General features: G+C 46.0%; 2 protein-coding genes across 5 annotated transcripts in view; both read left to right on the top strand.

The window, feature by feature from the left end:
* Rad54l2 (RAD54 like 2) overlaps window positions 1–8,323 on the top strand; it is a 129,808-nt gene extending 121,485 nt beyond the window's left edge. Inside the window, exons 19-22 of the mRNA XM_076867374.2 lie at window positions 1,807–2,006; window positions 3,082–3,171; window positions 5,236–5,328; window positions 6,935–8,323. Coding sequence (XP_076723489.1) covers window positions 1,807–2,006; window positions 3,082–3,171; window positions 5,236–5,328; window positions 6,935–7,929 — 1,378 coding nt within the window. The 3' untranslated portion in view covers window positions 7,930–8,323. The remainder of the gene's footprint in view (window positions 1–1,806; window positions 2,007–3,081; window positions 3,172–5,235; window positions 5,329–6,934) is intronic.
* A 6,868-nt stretch (window positions 8,324–15,191) lies between these two features.
* The window catches only part of Tex264 (testis expressed 264, ER-phagy receptor), a 31,249-nt gene continuing 29,874 nt past the window's right edge, over window positions 15,192–16,566 (top strand). For 3 of the 4 annotated variants that reach the window (XM_076867960.2, XM_076867959.2, XM_076867957.2), the window contains exons 1-2: window positions 15,192–15,287; window positions 16,278–16,344. The gene's annotated coding sequence lies outside the window, so the exon portion shown is untranslated. Of the gene's footprint in view, window positions 15,288–15,861; window positions 16,020–16,277; window positions 16,345–16,566 lie in introns of those variants that run through there. The other variant, XM_076867958.2, reaches the window with a different exon arrangement.

Here is a 16,566-nt window from a genome sequence, read left to right as displayed (position 1 = left end):
TTCTAAGATTTTATGTACAAGACACTGATTTTTTTCTTTGTGTGAATAAATTTGCTTTTTTTTTTTTTTGGTGGTACTGGAAATAGAAAGTATATCCTTTTGCATGATAAGCTGGCTGCTACTCATTGAATGTACTTTTAAGTAGAAAGTCACTCTTAAAACCTCAGGCTTCTTATTTTTGTGTCATTTTCAAAGATACTATTGTCTGGGAAGGTTTTCTTCTTTTGTCCTTCACCTCTGTTTTTTTCTGGACTCTTCTTTGTAACATAAGGAGTAGATTAAGTCTGAGCCCAAAGGGAGAAAAGCATTTTGGGGAGAAAATGTGACAAATGGTCCAGGCTGGGCTGTGAGGAGATAGCTGTTTCCAGCCTACCTCGGCCCTGTGGAGATTCTAGCTTCTCATTGCATTTGATGATTCTGCTGATTCCTTATCCCATCTGGATACCTGAAGAGGCCTTCCTGCCCAAATTCCTAGCCTTAGCAAGAATATGAAATTTAGGTTGGCATCCTATCATCCATCTGACTTTTGATCCTAGGAGGAATCCTGTTGACATCTAACCAGGGTCTCTAACTCCTGCTAAGCCTATCTGGGAACTTTGGTGTCCACACTGACCAAGGAGCTTCCCCAGTGGGCCTGTAGCAATCTGAGAGTGGTGTGATTGAGGAATCATGCAGATCAATTCTAAAAGCAGAGTGGTGTAAAAGTGTTCTCATGAGCCAGTCTTCAGTCAGTTGAGGAAGAACATACCTGTCCAAGGGAATTTCTACCCCAGGCCCAAAGACTGAAGACCTTAGAGATAGGAACTTTTTAAAAAAATCTTGAATCAGGAATAACTTTCTCAGAGTACCAGCATCCATTTGAAAGGAAACTGATAGTGAAGAATGAGCTATTGACTACGGATTAACATTTTCTGTTAAGCCAGTTCTCATATTGGCTGTGGCACTGGGTCATTTAGAAGTTTGGCTTTTGTGCACAGTAATGCTGCTGTTGCTGCTTTTGTATGGTGATCCTGACTACAGGGGCAATTTAAAGACTGGCTCAGGAATCAATAGGAGCTTGGTGACAAGTAGTATAGAGAAGGGTATTTGTGTTGCTTATCAAGACTTGAGGTTTCAGAGAGTAAAAATGGCTTAAGGTTGGGACAGTCTCTTAAGATCACCTAAACATATTCTACCACAAGGGTAAATGAGGAAAACTTTACCCCCTTTGTCTTTAATGTAATATACCCTGTGGTTTGAAGAACTCTTCCTCCCTCTGTGCATATTGGTATCATTCTAACTTCCTTTCAAGGGACTAACTCTTGATCTAGATAATCCAAATTCTAGAGAAGCACATGGCTCCTCTTATCTCCAGAAAGGTATTTCATTGACATCTAACTCTGCTTCTCTTGGAGAGGTGTTATCCCTCTGCATCTTTCTCTGCCACTCTTTCTAAGATCTGCCTCTTATCTTTTTTTCCCCTTTTCTTGCAATACTGGAAATTGAACTTGGGGGCCCTCTACCACTGAGCTATACCCCCAGCCCTATTTATTTATTTATTTAGAGTCAAAATCTCACTAAGCTGCCCAGGCTGGCTTTGAACTTGTGGGCCTCCTGCCTGAGCCTCCCAGGTAGCTAGAATTACAGGCATGTGCCCCCATGTCTGACTTTGGTCTCCTTTTAAATTTACCAGACCCTGAAGGTTCTTCTGATTCTTCTCTTAGCACCACTAAGAATGTAGAATAGGGCAGTCTGGAGAGGCCCCACAGCCTTTGGAGAGAGGCAAGAGCTGTTCTTCTCAACTCTCTGTTTGTCTTTCTCTTATAGGCAGCCAACACTGAAGGGTGATGAAAAGCCTGTGGCCAGTGTTCGTCCTGTACAGTCCACCCCCATCCCTATGATGCCACGGCATGTCCCACTGGGAGGCACTGTAAGCTCTGCTTCCAGCACAAATCCATCCATGAACTTCCCGATTAACTACTTGCAGAGGGCGGGAGTCCTCGTGCAGAAGGTGGTCACCACAACAGGTCAGAGAACTCTTCCATTCTATTCAGGGGTATCATTCCTTTTAAAATGACTTTGTTCACTAGGAAATATTTGTTGAATACCTTTTGTATTCTAGACCTTACTACATTTGGCACTGTAGGTAAGAATAGAGAAGATAGCAGAGAAGAATTTGCAATCTGGTGAAATATCTTAAGACAAACACAGAACTGGGTTTTCTTGAGTATGGTGGCTGGAATCCTTTGAGCACACATCGATTATGGAAGTGTCATTAGATCACAGGGTAGGTCTCATAAGCTGTCACAGAGATGTGAATGTGCTGAGTCCTGCTAGGTGACAAAAGATCAGCTAGGTATAAAAGACAGCTATCAACTTCCCTATGTAATTAGAAACCTGAATTGTCACTTGCTTCTTTCATTGTGAGTTTGATGTAGCTGGAGCATTTTGGGTCAGTGATCAATAGTGCATGGTGGGCAGCCTAGTTACCCTTTAGTTAATTCTGTGATTCAAAGTGATTGGGAAGGAAAGCATTTCATGATCCTATTTTCCATCTTGCTATTTAGAATATTCATGACATATAAATTTTAATGAAAACATCTTAACTGATTTATATGAGAATAAAAAGAATACATGTCCATTGTAAAAAAAAAAAAAAGTGAAATTAGTAAATAACAATTAAAAAAAAAAAAAGAGCTCTTCGCAATCCCATTTCTCTGCTGATTCTTGAAAATACTCTTTACTGTGTGTGGAGTAATGCCAACATGGAAGAGGATGAGGCCACTTTTGGAGCCTGAAGTGATGTGGAACTGATAAAATGCCAGTTGAATTAAAAATTTTTTTCTAAACTAAAACTATAATTTTTAATTAAAGCAAGAAAAATTGAAAAGATCAGCAGATTTCTTGGTTTCTTAGTATTCTTTGTCGAGACAATTGTGAAAGATTCTGCCTATTTCACCTTTCTTGATTCTAAACTTCTGCTCCACAGAGAAGCTTGTAGGAAACCATTGAGGAACTGGGACAGATATGGGTCTTTGCATTTTCTTTCCCTTCTTCAGTCAGGCCCTATGCAATCTAAATTTGAGGTCTATTTTTCACTAGATATTGTTATTCCTGGACTCAACAGCTCTACAGATGTTCAGGCTAGAATTAATGCTGGTGAGAGCATCCACATCATCCGTGGGACAAAAGGTGAGAGCCTGACCAAAGAACCTATCCCTTGCCTTTGTTTGAGAGTACTAGGCTGGGAAACAGAATAAATACAAATGACTTGAGCTAATGGAGCATAGGAATCATCTCACAAAATTGTCACAATTGGGGGATATAAGAAAATGGCATTTCTAGGAGCTTGGCAGAGTTGGGTTGAGCTCAATGAATATTGGTAAGTGACTTTAAAAAAGGAAATCAAGGTCCATCCCTGTGTTTCTGTATTTTGCCACTGTTTTTATGGAGAATCTTAGGAGGGGGATGGGTAGATACTGAGAGACCAAAACTGACAGGAAAGCACTATGAAATGGATTATAAGCCAACATATGTGTTAATGTGTCATTTGTACCTTTTTCCTTGGAGAACAGAGTGAGACTCTCAGGCTGGGAAATGTATTGATTGTGTGAATGAATTAGTACTCATGGGTTGCATGATTTTTTTTAATTTTTTTGAACCCAGAGGTGCTTTACCACTGAGCTACATCTCTGTGTATTCTCAATTCTTTTTAAGTTGCTTAAGCCTGGCTTTAAACTTAAGATTCTCCTCTCTCAGCTTCCTGAGTTGCTGGGAACACACATGTGTGCGACTATACCTGGCATGTGATAAAATTTTTTGAGTGTGGTAATATAAAAAGTCCATACATGTTTCTGGGTTCCTTACAGAGTGACAAGAGATTGCTAGAATGAAAAAGCTGGCCTAAACAGTGTCAAGAAACAATCAAAGCCTGTTTTTCATATTAGCCTTTAACTAAACCCATCAATATATGAGGCTGTTTTGGGGTTTGTTTTTTTGTGTGCGGTAAAGAGATTTTACCCTAGAGTTAAGAGTACCTTTAGGCTTAGGAAAAGGTTACCCTGAAGTACCCAGATGCACAAAGACAACTCAAGCTCTCTTACTGGGTTCTTCTCACCGCATAACGGGGCTCTTTCTAACTTAGAGCAGAGGTCAGCAAACTACAACCCATGGGCAAGTCCAGTGTGCTCCCTGTTACTGTACCTGGATGCTAAGAATGGGTTTTGCATTTTCATTTGGGTTAAAAAAAAGGGGGGGGGGTAACATTTTGTGATGTGAAAATTATAAGAAATTCACTTTTAAGCTGTGCATGGAAGTGCATGCTTGTAATCCCAGCAACTTGGGAGGCTGAGACAGGAGGATTGTGAATTCACTGCCAGCCTCAGCAACTTACTGAGGCCTTAAGCAACTTAGCAAGACCCTGTCTCAAAATAAACTATAAACAGGCTAGGGATGTGGCTCAGTGGTTAAATGTCCCTGGGTTCAATCCCCAATACCCCCTCCCCCCAAATTCACATTTTAGTGTCCGTGAATATTGATTGAAATGCAACCATGCCTAGCCATTTTCATGTTACAGAAGAATTAAGAAGCTGCCAACAGAGATCTTATAGCTTATAATACAATAAATATTTACTCTCTGGATCTTTAAGAAAATGTTTGCCAACTCCTGGCCTACAGGTAGTTCTGATATTCTAGAAACCTACAGGTGGGCCTGACACTCCAGAATATTGATCTAATGACATACTCAAGAATGAAGAGAAGGTAGATTAGTGCCTTGAGGGAATAGAAGGTGTGGGTCTTGAATTCTTTTAACAAGGGAGAGGGGATAATGAGGTAATAAGGGTCCTTCCTGTCAGATTAAGAGGAGGACCTGAGCCAGAGTATTGGGAAGAGTATAAGGTGACAAATCGTTCTCTTTCATAGCACTTTATTTCCTCCATTGCATTGACTTCTTCTTGTACTTTCTGGTATAATTATCTGTCTTCTCTTCTAGAGATTAAACTCCTTGAGACAGGGCCTTTTCTATCTTGTTTAGTCATAGTATATTACTATGTGCCTAATACTTGGTAGTCTAACTATCAATGCTTCTGGAATAGATAAGTAATTATGAGTCCATAACTATTATCCCACTCGTCATTTCATGGATCTTGAGAGAGGGAATGAAACTTAATTTTATAGCTGTTTCCCAGCCCATGGTGCCTAGGTTGGAAACAGTACATATCTGTTTCTAAAAGTCATCTTCCTGCTTCTTCTTAGGGACGTACATCCGCACCAGTGATGGACGGATCTTTGCTGTCCGGGCAACTGGCAAACCAAAGGCCCCTGAAGATGGTCGGATGGCTGCCTCAGGTATGGTAACTTTTACTTCCCATCAACCTGCACATTGGTTTGACTTGGTTTGTAATTAGCTTATTTTTTTTAATAGATAATGTATGCATAGTTCCTAATTCAAAATGTACAAAAAGGAGTTAAGTGAAAAATAAGTTTTTCTATTTCTCCAGCTAGCCTGAAGCTTAGAAGCACGTGTTTGTTTTTCAGAGATATTCTATCTATGATACAGGGTTGTGTGAGTGTGGACATATAATTGTGTGTATAAAATATGTAAATAACATATAAATAAATTCATTTTCTCTCTCTCTCTCTCTCTCTCTCTCTCTCTCTCTTTGGTACTGGGGATTGAACCCAGGGACACTTAACCACTGATCTACATACCCAGCCCTTTTAGAGACAGGGTCTTGCTGAGTTGCTCAGGGCCTCACTTCAATTGCTGAGGGCCTTGCTAAATTGCTGAGACTAGTTTTGAACTTGTGATCCTTCTGCCTCAGCCCCCAAGTTTCTGGGATTATAGTCATGTGCTGTCATGCCTGGCTTTTCTTTGTAAATTTTTAAAACAAACAATGCTAATATACTATAATACACTATTTATTCCTGTTTTCACTCACCAGTAATAACTCATTCCTTATCATTTCTTCTCGATATCCCTCATTGAAGGTTTACACAGGATGGGATACAACACAGTGCACTAACTAGCTCCGTATTGATGTACATTCAGATTATTCTGCTGCACCACTGTGACATGTGGATGTATCCATAGGACATATTCTTAGAAGTGGGGTTGTCAGGCCAGAGGGTATATGTGTGGCACATTAACAGTGTTAGGAACTCTTGCCAGGTTTTCCTCAATGGGAGTGATTTTTATTTATCCTCCCCACCACCGAGATACAAGAGCTACATTGCTTTTGTTCTTCTTAACTTGTGTTATGAAAATTTTCATACAGACAGAAAGGTTGAGAGAACAGCAATGTGAGTGCCCATACACCCTACACCTAGATCCAATAATTGTTAGTTTTTGTAAACCTCTCTCTCTTCCTTTCTGTTATTTGAATCATTTGTAAGTTTAAGACTTCATATAATTTTATAAGATATACTTCAACATATATTTTAAGATTTAAGACATTTTCCTAGCCACAACACTATTATCACACTAAAAGAACAGCTAACAATAATTGTATAATGTTACCAGGTCATAATATATCCAGGTCATATTCAGATTTCCTAGTTGTGCCAATTCTTCCATAGCTATGGATTTTGTTTTGTTTCTTATACTAGGATGGACTGCTTTTTAACTTCATTTACCTCTTTTCTCCCCTAGAAAAAGGTCTGATTAGTTTTAAGAATGATCTGATGTTTCATAGCCATTATCTCATAGGATTCATATTGGTAGAGTTTTACAGATTGGGAAATCTGGGTGCAGAAAAGTAACATGCCTTTTCATGGCTAGACTTATATCTGGGATCAAATCTGGGAAGGGTTAACTGAGTGATGTTATTTAGACATCAAATAATTAGAATTTGGGGGGCCACAAGATAGGGTGTTTTAAAAATAGCTTTCCCCCTTTGTTTTTTCTTCTCTTTATTGCTATTCTGGTGCTAAGTTATCTGTATTTTGTTCCCAGGTTCCCAGGGACCTTCTTGTGAGTCCACAAGCAATGGCAGACACAGTGCCTCATCACCCAAAGCCCCTGACCCTGAGGGGCTGGCCAGGCCCGTCTCTCCTGACAGTCCGGAGATCATCAGTGAGCTCCAGCAGTATGCAGATGTGGCTGCTGCTCGAGAATCCCGTCAGAGCTCCCCAAGCACCAATGCCTCCCTGCCTGGCCCCCCGGCCCAACTCGTGGACAGCAGTGCTGTTCCTGGGACAGCTCTTGGAACTGAGTCACGGCTTGGGAGTCATTGCCTCAATAGTTCCCTTTTGGTGACTGGCCAGCCTTGTGGTGGCAGGCACCCAGTGCTAGACTTAAGGGGTCACAAGCGAAAGTTGGCCACTCCACCTGCCGCCCAGGAGTCAGCCCGCCGGCGGTCCAGGAAGGGCCATCTGCCAGCCCCCGTGCAGCCGTATGAACACGGGTATCCAGTCTCTGGCGGGTTTGCCATGCCACCCGTCTCCTTAAATCATAACCTCACCGCCCCCTTCACCTCCCAGGCTGGGGACAACTCCCTGTTTATGGGCAGTACCCCCTCCTACTACCAGCTGTCCAATTTGCTGGCAGATGCCCGCCTGGTATTTCCAGTGACTACTGACCCTCTGGTGCCAGCAGGCCCCGTCAGTTCCTCTTCCACGGCTACCTCAGTCACTGCCAGCAACCCCTCCTTCATGCTCAACCCTTCTGTGCCAGGGATACTACCCAGCTATTCACTCCCATTTTCACAGCCACTCCTGTCCGAGCCAAGGATGTTTGCGCCTTTTCCCTCCCCTGTCTTACCCAGTAACCTTTCACGGGGCATGTCTGTCTACCCTGGCTACATGTCCCCACATGCAGGCTACCCAGCTGGTGGCCTCCTCCGGTCCCAGGTGCCTCCATTTGACTCACATGAGATTGCTGAGGTGGGGTTCAGTTCCAATGATGATGAGGATAAGGACGATGATGTAATAGAGGTCACTGGGAAATAGCTGGGGAGGCTTTCCCCACCTCACTTGGGGTCCCCAGCAGGTTGCTCACAAAGCTGAAAGGCAGTGATCTGGGCTTTTTGAGAATAGGGTTCTTGGCAGGAGGGTAAAGGAAGAAGACAAAGAAGAGTGGTTAGCCATAGGGGCAGGGCTCTGTTGCTATTTTTAAAAAGAGGAAAAACAAATACAAAAAACAAAAACCCCAATGGAGCAGCAATAGTGGGAAATCAGGGACCCAAAACAGGGACGGTAGGGCAGGGCAGCCTGTCTCTCTTCCTTCCTGCCTTGCTTATGCTGTCTGCTTGCTTGCTTGCCCATCTGAGTGTAGATGCTCACATCCCATTTCTGTCTTTGGGAACAGTCTCTCCCAAGAGAGCTGCCTTACTGGGTGACTTAGCTTGGCCTGGGGAGGGGAGGGGAGGGAGGGGATGGTGAGTGAGAGAAGAAGGGTGGGCAGGGGGAGCAGACTGAGATCCCATGTGGAATGGGGTCTCTTTAAGGGGTGGGAAGTAAGCAGACCAGGTGTGTGTGTGTGTGTGTGTGTGTGTACACATGCGTGTGTGCGCCCGCACACGTGTGTGTGCGTGTGTGTTGCACATACACATGCGCTCCCACATGTGTATATGTTTGGGTATGTATGTACATGTATGTAACAGAGCAGGGGTGAAGATGGGAGGGGTGGGAGGGAGGGAGGAACTAAGGGGGAAACTAAAAAATGAATTTATCTTTTTTTAAATGGAAATCAGAGAGTGGTGGTTCATGGCACTATTAGTTGAACATCAGGGTGAGCCCAGGAGAAGAGCCATGGAAATCACAAGTTTCCTTCTAGTTGGGTGAAAAGAAGGCCCAGGTAACTCAAGTCCCTGGTTTTCAGAGCCACATCTATTTTAGAAATTGGGGGCGGGGGAATCATGAGAGAAAATGGGCATTACCGACCTCTGTCTCTGTCCTCAGTGGTTGTCTTTAAGCAGATCTCCCTTTCCAGGGTGAGAGGGAAAAGCACTGCAGTGTGCGTGAAAGGTCATAGAGTATGGCTGGAAAAGACATTCTTTACCAGGGTGGAACTATGCCTCAGCTGCCTATCCTGGGGGCCTTTCCCTCCCTGTTAGAAAGTTCCATGTTAATTTATTTCTTAAGGTTATGGGCAATTATTTATTATTTAGACTTTTCATGTGTCTTTTTTTTTTTTTTTTGGTGGCAGGGAAGTTAAGGTTAAGGAAGGTAGGAGATAGGGACATTTTGAGATGTACTAGACCCCATAGCTGCTGGTGAAAAAAAATCCTGAGTGGGTGGTGAATTTAACAGGGAAAGAGAGTTAGGTTTGACCCAGGGTTAGATTAAACAACTATGTTTTGGAGAGATGTGACCTCTCAGGAAGATCAGGGAATTCTGATAGTTAGTGGTGGTGAGACTCATTCTATAGAGATTGAAACTTGGTATCATGGAGTTTGCTATTGAGAAATTAAGTGACCCCCCAATTTGGAGCTGTGTCCTGCTGGAATGATAGAGGTCAGCTCTATGCTGGATAGTGAAACTGTGGATAGGCAGCTGCTGGGTTGAGGGAATGGACCATTGATTTCCTGTTAGGAAGTGTTTCAGCTTCCCCAGCTTATCAGGTGATCATTGCAGGCTTGGCGTCTGCTGCCTCCATCTTCTTTGAAGGAGCATGGAGGAATCCTTCTTCTGTAGGAGCCTTAAGTCTGGCTTTTGCTTTAGAGAACCTGAATACATTAGTCATTCTGGCCTCTCCTTCCTTGTTGCCAGTGCAGGGAAGGAGCTTCTAGTCCTTAAACACTGGCTGTCTTCTATTGTTATATCCTGTGTCCTGTTGTCTCCATCTCCTTCCTCCCATCAAGACTTTGCCAGGCAGTCTTTATGATAAATAAACTTGTCTGGCTTTAGAACTTTACCACCTGTCTGTTGCTCCCCATTTGGCTGGGTAGCTGCTGCACTTGCCTCTTCCAGCCCAGGAGGTTGCTTAACCTACTGACAAGCCCATTCCATTGTTGGAGGGCCTAGCAAACTTTGGGATTTGTTTCCAGGGGAGAGATGGGGAGATGACTGATGGTGTGTGTGTGTGTGTGTGTGTGTGTGTGTGTATGTATGTTTGTGCACTATACAATAACACCAAAAGTGGAACTTAAGGCGCTTTCTGTTTCATAACACCCTGTCAGACACTTAACTCCTCTATTCATGGCCTTAGATCTACAATTTAGCTATGCAAATTATTTTAATAATTTTAAAACAGCAGTTCCAACCAGTGCTTTCTCTCTCAGATGCGTCCCAAGAATGGATGGTGAAGGGATTCACTTGGAGTGGGCTCTCAGGTTGAGGCTGGTGCAGTAAGAGTAAGCTAGTCAGAACACACTCAGAACTTGGGTTACACTAATGTCTGTCAGCCCTGGAGCATTGGGATCCTAGAGACGTGTGAGTGTGTGTGAGTGTGAGTGTGTGTGTGTGTGTGTAAAGGGATAGAGGAATAATTCTGTGTTCACTTACAGGAAGTCACTGCAGCAGTCTCTTGAAAATCTAGAAACCATTTCAGCAGGAAACTTGATCGATTCACTAGAGGAATAAGCATTTGAAGTTGCCAGGATGCAGATGGGTGTCTGAGAGGCAGCACACACCAGTCTGTTCCCTACCCAGTCGTTCCAGGGTCTAGGTCTTGCTTCAGCCCTGCAAAGGCCATAATTCTGGGAAGCTGTCCTGGCTAGAGAAGACTTTTAATCTGATAATATATGCTTCTATTATGTAGGGGGTGATGGTGAGATCATGAGAAACTGAATTGCAACTAGTTTCATGGGTTTTGTTGCTTCTTGTTGTTTTTAATGAACCTGAAAAAAAACATCTCTGATTTTTCTTCTCTTTATATGTGCTGGTGGGCAAATATGCATGCACACCAAACATGAGCATGTGTGTAAGGGAAGCAGGAAATGTCTTAGAGCTAAGTACCATGTTTTACAGTTTCTTTGATCTGAAACCTTTAGTGATGGCTTCTACCTACCATCTAGGCCCAAGTCAGGGAAGGCTGGTGGTCCAGAGGGAAGGTAGAAGATCAGGCTTAGGCATTTTCCCTCACCATTGTCTTTCATGAAATGTTTTCAAGGGTCTCTCAAGTCTCATTCATCCTGTGTAGCCTAACTACTTTTCCTGGGGAACATAGTACTAAATGATTCAAGATTGCCATTTGTACTGATGCTTGATATCCTTTCTTAGTATCTTTGTGGATAAAGACTGCTAGCAGAGATAGAGTAGCTATTTAAGAAAGAAAGCGAACCATGTTGGGTCAGATGTTTTTCTTTAGACTGGATATCTAATCTGTGAAGTCCTTCCCTTTTGAGTTGTGCTGCTTAGGCCTCTATATTTTCTCCTGATTTAAGGATAATTCTGGTCCTTGGAACTCTCTTCCCCAGGAATTCTCAGTATAACTACATATGAAATGCCCCACTCTGGGAGCATAAAGTAAAGAGCTGGGGTAAGTTTTGCTGATTGGTTGAAACACAACCAAGTTTCACAAGCAAGCTGTCAGCAGAGCAAGGCCTTCTACATCAATTTGTTTAAACCTGGCATTCCTTGCTCTGGGACTGCGTCCTCATCCCTTGGGGAAGGTCTTCTATGGACTTCACATTCCTTGTTCCTAGTGTTCCTGGATATGACTGCCTACTTCCCACTTTTCAGATGACCAGTCTCTCCCTTTGAGCCATGGCTTTCTGTGTACTCAGCCAAGTGGCTCTTCACCAAAACTCCTTTGAGAAGTTATCCTTTCTCCAAAGGACCCCCAGAAGACTTTCTGGCCCTTTGCTGACTGGTTCCAGGAAATTGGCACCTCAAGGCCTGAGAATGCTGTGCTCTCTGTTGCTCCCATTTAGACTCAGTTCTTCTTTCTGCCTTTTCTCTTCTGCCGCTGTGGTCCCTCAATGTCTGTTCTCTGCCACTAGTTTGGCCCTAGGCCTTTTATGAATACCTGAGTCTTTACAATGATGAACTTCCTGAGCAGGTAGTGTCCACCTTCTTTACTCTTCAGGGACCTGAGTCTGTTCCTTTCCCCTCTCACAGGTCTGTTGGAGTCATCTAGTGCAGTGAGGAGAGGTAGCCAGGCAGGCTGCAGAACTCTGCAATGCAGAGGGCTAGGGGAGGTTTGGGTTCTCTGCTACTACTGGGATGATATTCAGATGAGAGGGGACCTCATACTGTGACCTGACCCAGGACCCTCCCTAGAAGAGAGCTTAGCCCAGCTGTGTTTGAGTGAGTGAGTGTGATAATGTGTGTGCACATGTGTGCTCATGTGCACCTGGGTGTAAAATGACTGTTATCTGGTTGTGTTACTCAGGGTGGGCTGGGGACTAACCAGAAGAATCCCCCAGGCCTGCCCAAGACAGGTTTTTTTTCCTTGTACCCTCTTCAGAGGGATCAGGGGAAGAGGGTCCAGGTGGGTTGAGGGGGTCACAATGGATAACCACTAAGGCCACACTGCTGCCAGGGGTAAGGGGTAGAGTGGGATGGGGGAGATGAGGTGGCCCCAGGGCCCTGGCACCTGGCTTTGGTTTTCCGTCTTCTTTCCTCAGGACGCCCCTGAGGCCTGGGACCTGCGCCTGGCTTAGAGAAGCATCTGTGGCTGGGTGATCCAGCTGCTGGTGTGATCATGGGCTTCCCTCCTCTCTCAGCAGGACAGGCGCTTCTGCCCCAGAGACTGGGCAACTGGCTGTTTCTATGACGTATTTATTTTTACTTGTGTTTCATGTCACTTTTTTAAGAAAAAAAAAAAAAAAGAACAATTGTAAGTCAGTATAACTGCCTATCAGTTTTCTTTATTTCTCTTTTTGTAAAATAAAATTTAAACTCAAGAAGGCAGTGTTGTCTGATTAAGGAATTGTCTGGACAGCTGATTAGCTGAGTGTTGGTGAAAATATACCTCACCATAGTGGCACTGGGACAGCACTTGGGGGGTGAGATAGATGGGAACAGAGGGAAAACTGGTAGCAGGCTCTTTGTTGGCAGTGAGGTTCACTGCTTTTTTCAGCCTTTGTTCACCTGAAGAGGTTTGGGTACCCTCTGTTACCCTCCATTTCCAGGCTCTCAGGGAAACAGCAAAATAGTCATTAAGGCTAGTTGGTCCTCAGCCATGGCAAGTCCTATAGGGCAGCCCTGTCTAGGCTGAGTGGCTGGGGATTGGGCAAGCATCAGTGGGAGGTGGAAGATGGTGTGTCTATGAGTGGCTAGTGGCATTGTCAGAAAGCAATCTTACACTGCATGTGTGTTCTCTGTCATCTTAGTTAGGACTCTAGCCACTGCCCACAGAAAGCTAACCAGGGCTTTCAGTGGGAGGAGGTGGGGAGGGAGGGGACAGTCCACTCTAGCTCCCCTAGTTTCATTAATGGAAGAAATCCTGGGGAAATATTATATGGAAATTAGGGAGAATAAAAGAGCCTATGTGGGAATTCCTTAGATGAAAGGCAAAAGGAAGGCCAAGTCTGGGCTCATGACAGGGTGATATGTATTATTGGAGCTGGGACTCAGAGTGGAAAGTGTGTAGGATAAAGACTGGATGAGCAGGTTTCAGGCGTACTGCAAGGGGTGAAGAAAGTGCCTTGCAAAGCAAGCTGCTGACTCCTAGTGGCCAGCCAAGGCCTTTCAGAGATCTTACCAAGGTGGCGTTTACACTGTTGGAAGCAGTGGGGAGATGAAGCCTGGCAGACAGCCCTAGTGGAAAGCTAGCTCCCCTTCCACAACAGAGTGCTGAAGCTCCTAAGGCACACCCTGAACTTGATTTCCCACCCCAGCTAAAGGAACTGGGCAGAGAGGACAAGGTGAGAAAAGACAACTTTAGACTTTTCCTGGAAGAAGCTCATCAACTTCTGAGAAGTAGAATTGATGGGCAAACCCTGTAGGCAGAGACTGTCTCTGAGCCAGTGTCATACTCCTCCTTGTGTCACAGAAAATGCTTCCAAATGTATACCTAATAGTCATGTGCTTGATTTTCATCATTAGAACCTGCTGGCCTGGCCCTGATTTAGGGGATCAGCTGCCCATTCTGGCAGTCTCCCCAGGGTATGGGGACAGACTTAGCCCTGTGGATAAGATTTAGTCCCCTCTGCCTGTAGAAAGAAGAAATGTGAAGCAGACAGAGCGGGGAAAAGACAGGATTATGACTGCCTCTGTGGGACCAGCCTGCCCTTTGCTGGTGTTGTAGTGGGGTTCACAAGATACACTGCACACATGGCGTTTGAGTTTTTCTATAGCCACCTTCATTGTGTTCCCTTTAGAGTGATCCCCCTCCCAAACTGCAGTCCTCATCAGAAGGACCAAGACTGTCCTTGGCTCAGCCTGTCTTGTTTATAAGCAGGCTTAGGAGGGTAGTTGTCTCCTTCCCCACCTCCTTCACTATAAACCTAGGCTTCTCAGGCTACCAGGGCTTTATCTTGGGCACCTAGCATAGTGCTTTGTGGTTCTGAGATAGAAGCTGAAGATTGAACCTGTCCTCAAGGAATTCGCAGTTGGTTAGGCTAAACCAGGTCAGAGTAGCCTTCCCCAGCCACATCCAGGGTACTGGAGGAGACTAAAGGAGGAATTCCCCTGGAACTAGCTCCAAGAAGATGGGGATTTGGTTTTGTTCACTCAGTATCCCCAGCCCCTAGAACTGTCTGGCAGGAAGTGGTACTTGATAAATGTTGGATGGGAGAATGATTGTTCCTGTGCCCACTGAAGGAAAGTTAGTGGGGGGTGAGTGGAAGCCAGAAGCAGATATTTATGTTGTTGAGAGGTTGGATCCACTAGTTTCTCCCCTGAGCCCAGAATGGGATTGAGCTTCCATAGCTTTAAAACGGAAGCAAGTGGCCTTGTGTTGCTTGGTTCCCAAGCATGTTATGAAACCTCAATTAGATAAACTGTCCAGAGTTAAGGGTTGTACCAATGCTAGAAGTTGACATTGCTGTGTCGCACCTTCCTAACCTGTACAAACAGTTCTCTACAGTCCGGTTTCCCGGACCCCCGCCTGACCCTTTATTGCGGGCCACCAGGCTGACTTCCCCCGCGTCTGGAGCTGGGCTGTCGCTGTAGAGCATCCGCCAACCCAGATACCCTAGGGTGTTGTTCAGTCAACCCTCTGCAGCCCGTTTGCTTGCTGGAGGCTGGAAGGTACACTGTGGGCTCCACACCAGCCAAGTCCCTGGGATTAGCGCGCTCGCGTTGCTACGGAGACGAGGCGGGGCCGCCCCCTGGGTCCCGAGCGCACGCGCCCACGGCCACGGCCACGTCCCGCCGCGAGAGGGGGCGGAGCGAGCGTGAGCGGCGGGCGCGCGCAGGCTCCGCGACCGATCCCCGAGCTGCCTGTGTAGGGCGGCGTCCGTGGGATGGCTGCTGAGGTGAGGGCCGGGCCAGAGAGGCGTCCCCGCCGGGGCGTGGGCCTGGGGCCACGGTCCTCCCAGGCGTGACATCAGGGCTCCCAGCGACCCTTTCGTGGCCCCCTGCGACCTAGGCCACCCTTTGCATATCGTCTTGCCCACAGCTGGCCCGGGCCAGGTCCGAGGCCCTGAATGCGACTTTGGGCCAGCCCTTCCCACCTTAGGTCACCCACTACCTCAGTCGCGGGTACAGGGATTGTCTAGGGGCAGTGGAGCTGGGGAGGAAACGGAGGCATGAGTCACCTTTTAAGTCCATCTAATTCACGAGGCCGCGCCTCGCCGCCCCGCTGCAAACTTTGGCGTCCCTTAAGTTGCAGAGGTGCGTGGAGCTACAAGAGCCGTGAGCGGAGAGAAAGAGGCTAGACATGTAGTCAAGGCTTCGGGCCAGCAAGGGCTGGAAGCCGAGAGCGAGAGGCGGCGCCCTCTAGAGCGCGCGGGCCCCTCAGAGCCGCTGTCTTGCCTCATAGTTCTAGAGCCAAAGTTTTGCTAGCGCGGGGCCCTTTAAGGCCGGTCGTCCAAGGACCGGCCCTCCTCCAAGGCGCATGTGAGCGGCCTCAGGAAGCTCGCGCAGGCCGCCAGCCCCCATACTCACCCAGCCCCCATGCACACCCGCTTGAGTGGTTAGGCGTCTGAATCTGGGGCCGCAGATCCGAGGGTAAACTGAGGCCAGAGAAAGGGCACATCCTTCAAAAGGTTAGTGGCAGGGCTGTTTGGGCACCAAGTGTGGTGGCTGGAACCCACCAGGAAGAGGGGTGTGAGGAAGGCTCTAGAGAAGATCCAGACGTTGTGAGGGTGGGTTTGGCTTCTGATTTCCCCGAGGATTTGAGTATGGGGTGGTGGGTGCTTGCAGAGGTCCTGGTGGGCTTTCCTTGGGAAGGGGTTAGTCAGGGAGTGGAGCCCTGCCCAGTGGTTATTTCCTGGGCTGGAGTGACTCTTCCTTTCTGCCCCCAGCACTGGAGCACTTGGCCCCTGCTGCGCTGGATGCCATGAGTTGCTAAAAGTGAACCTGGCTTTTCAGGTGAGCCTCCCCAGCCCTTCTTCCCTTTATCTGTTGTGTAAGGGGGAAATTAACATTTCCCTTCTTCCTTTCTACGTGCTTTAAAGCTCTGCTCCCACACCCTGCAGGAACATTTACCGCCTTTCTGAGCGGTTTGGGAGAGGCAAAAGAAAGGTGGGAGTTAAATTCCTTTGAAATAGAGGTGTGCAGCAGAGAGTAGCACAGAGTAAGGGCTTGTCACTC

This window comes from Callospermophilus lateralis, chromosome 10 (genome assembly GCF_048772815.1).
Source record: "Callospermophilus lateralis isolate mCalLat2 chromosome 10, mCalLat2.hap1, whole genome shotgun sequence".
Classification (NCBI taxonomy): domain Eukaryota; kingdom Metazoa; phylum Chordata; class Mammalia; order Rodentia; family Sciuridae; genus Callospermophilus; species Callospermophilus lateralis.
The sequence above is the reverse complement of the archived record's forward strand: the minus strand, read 5'-3'. Positions and strand labels throughout refer to the sequence as shown.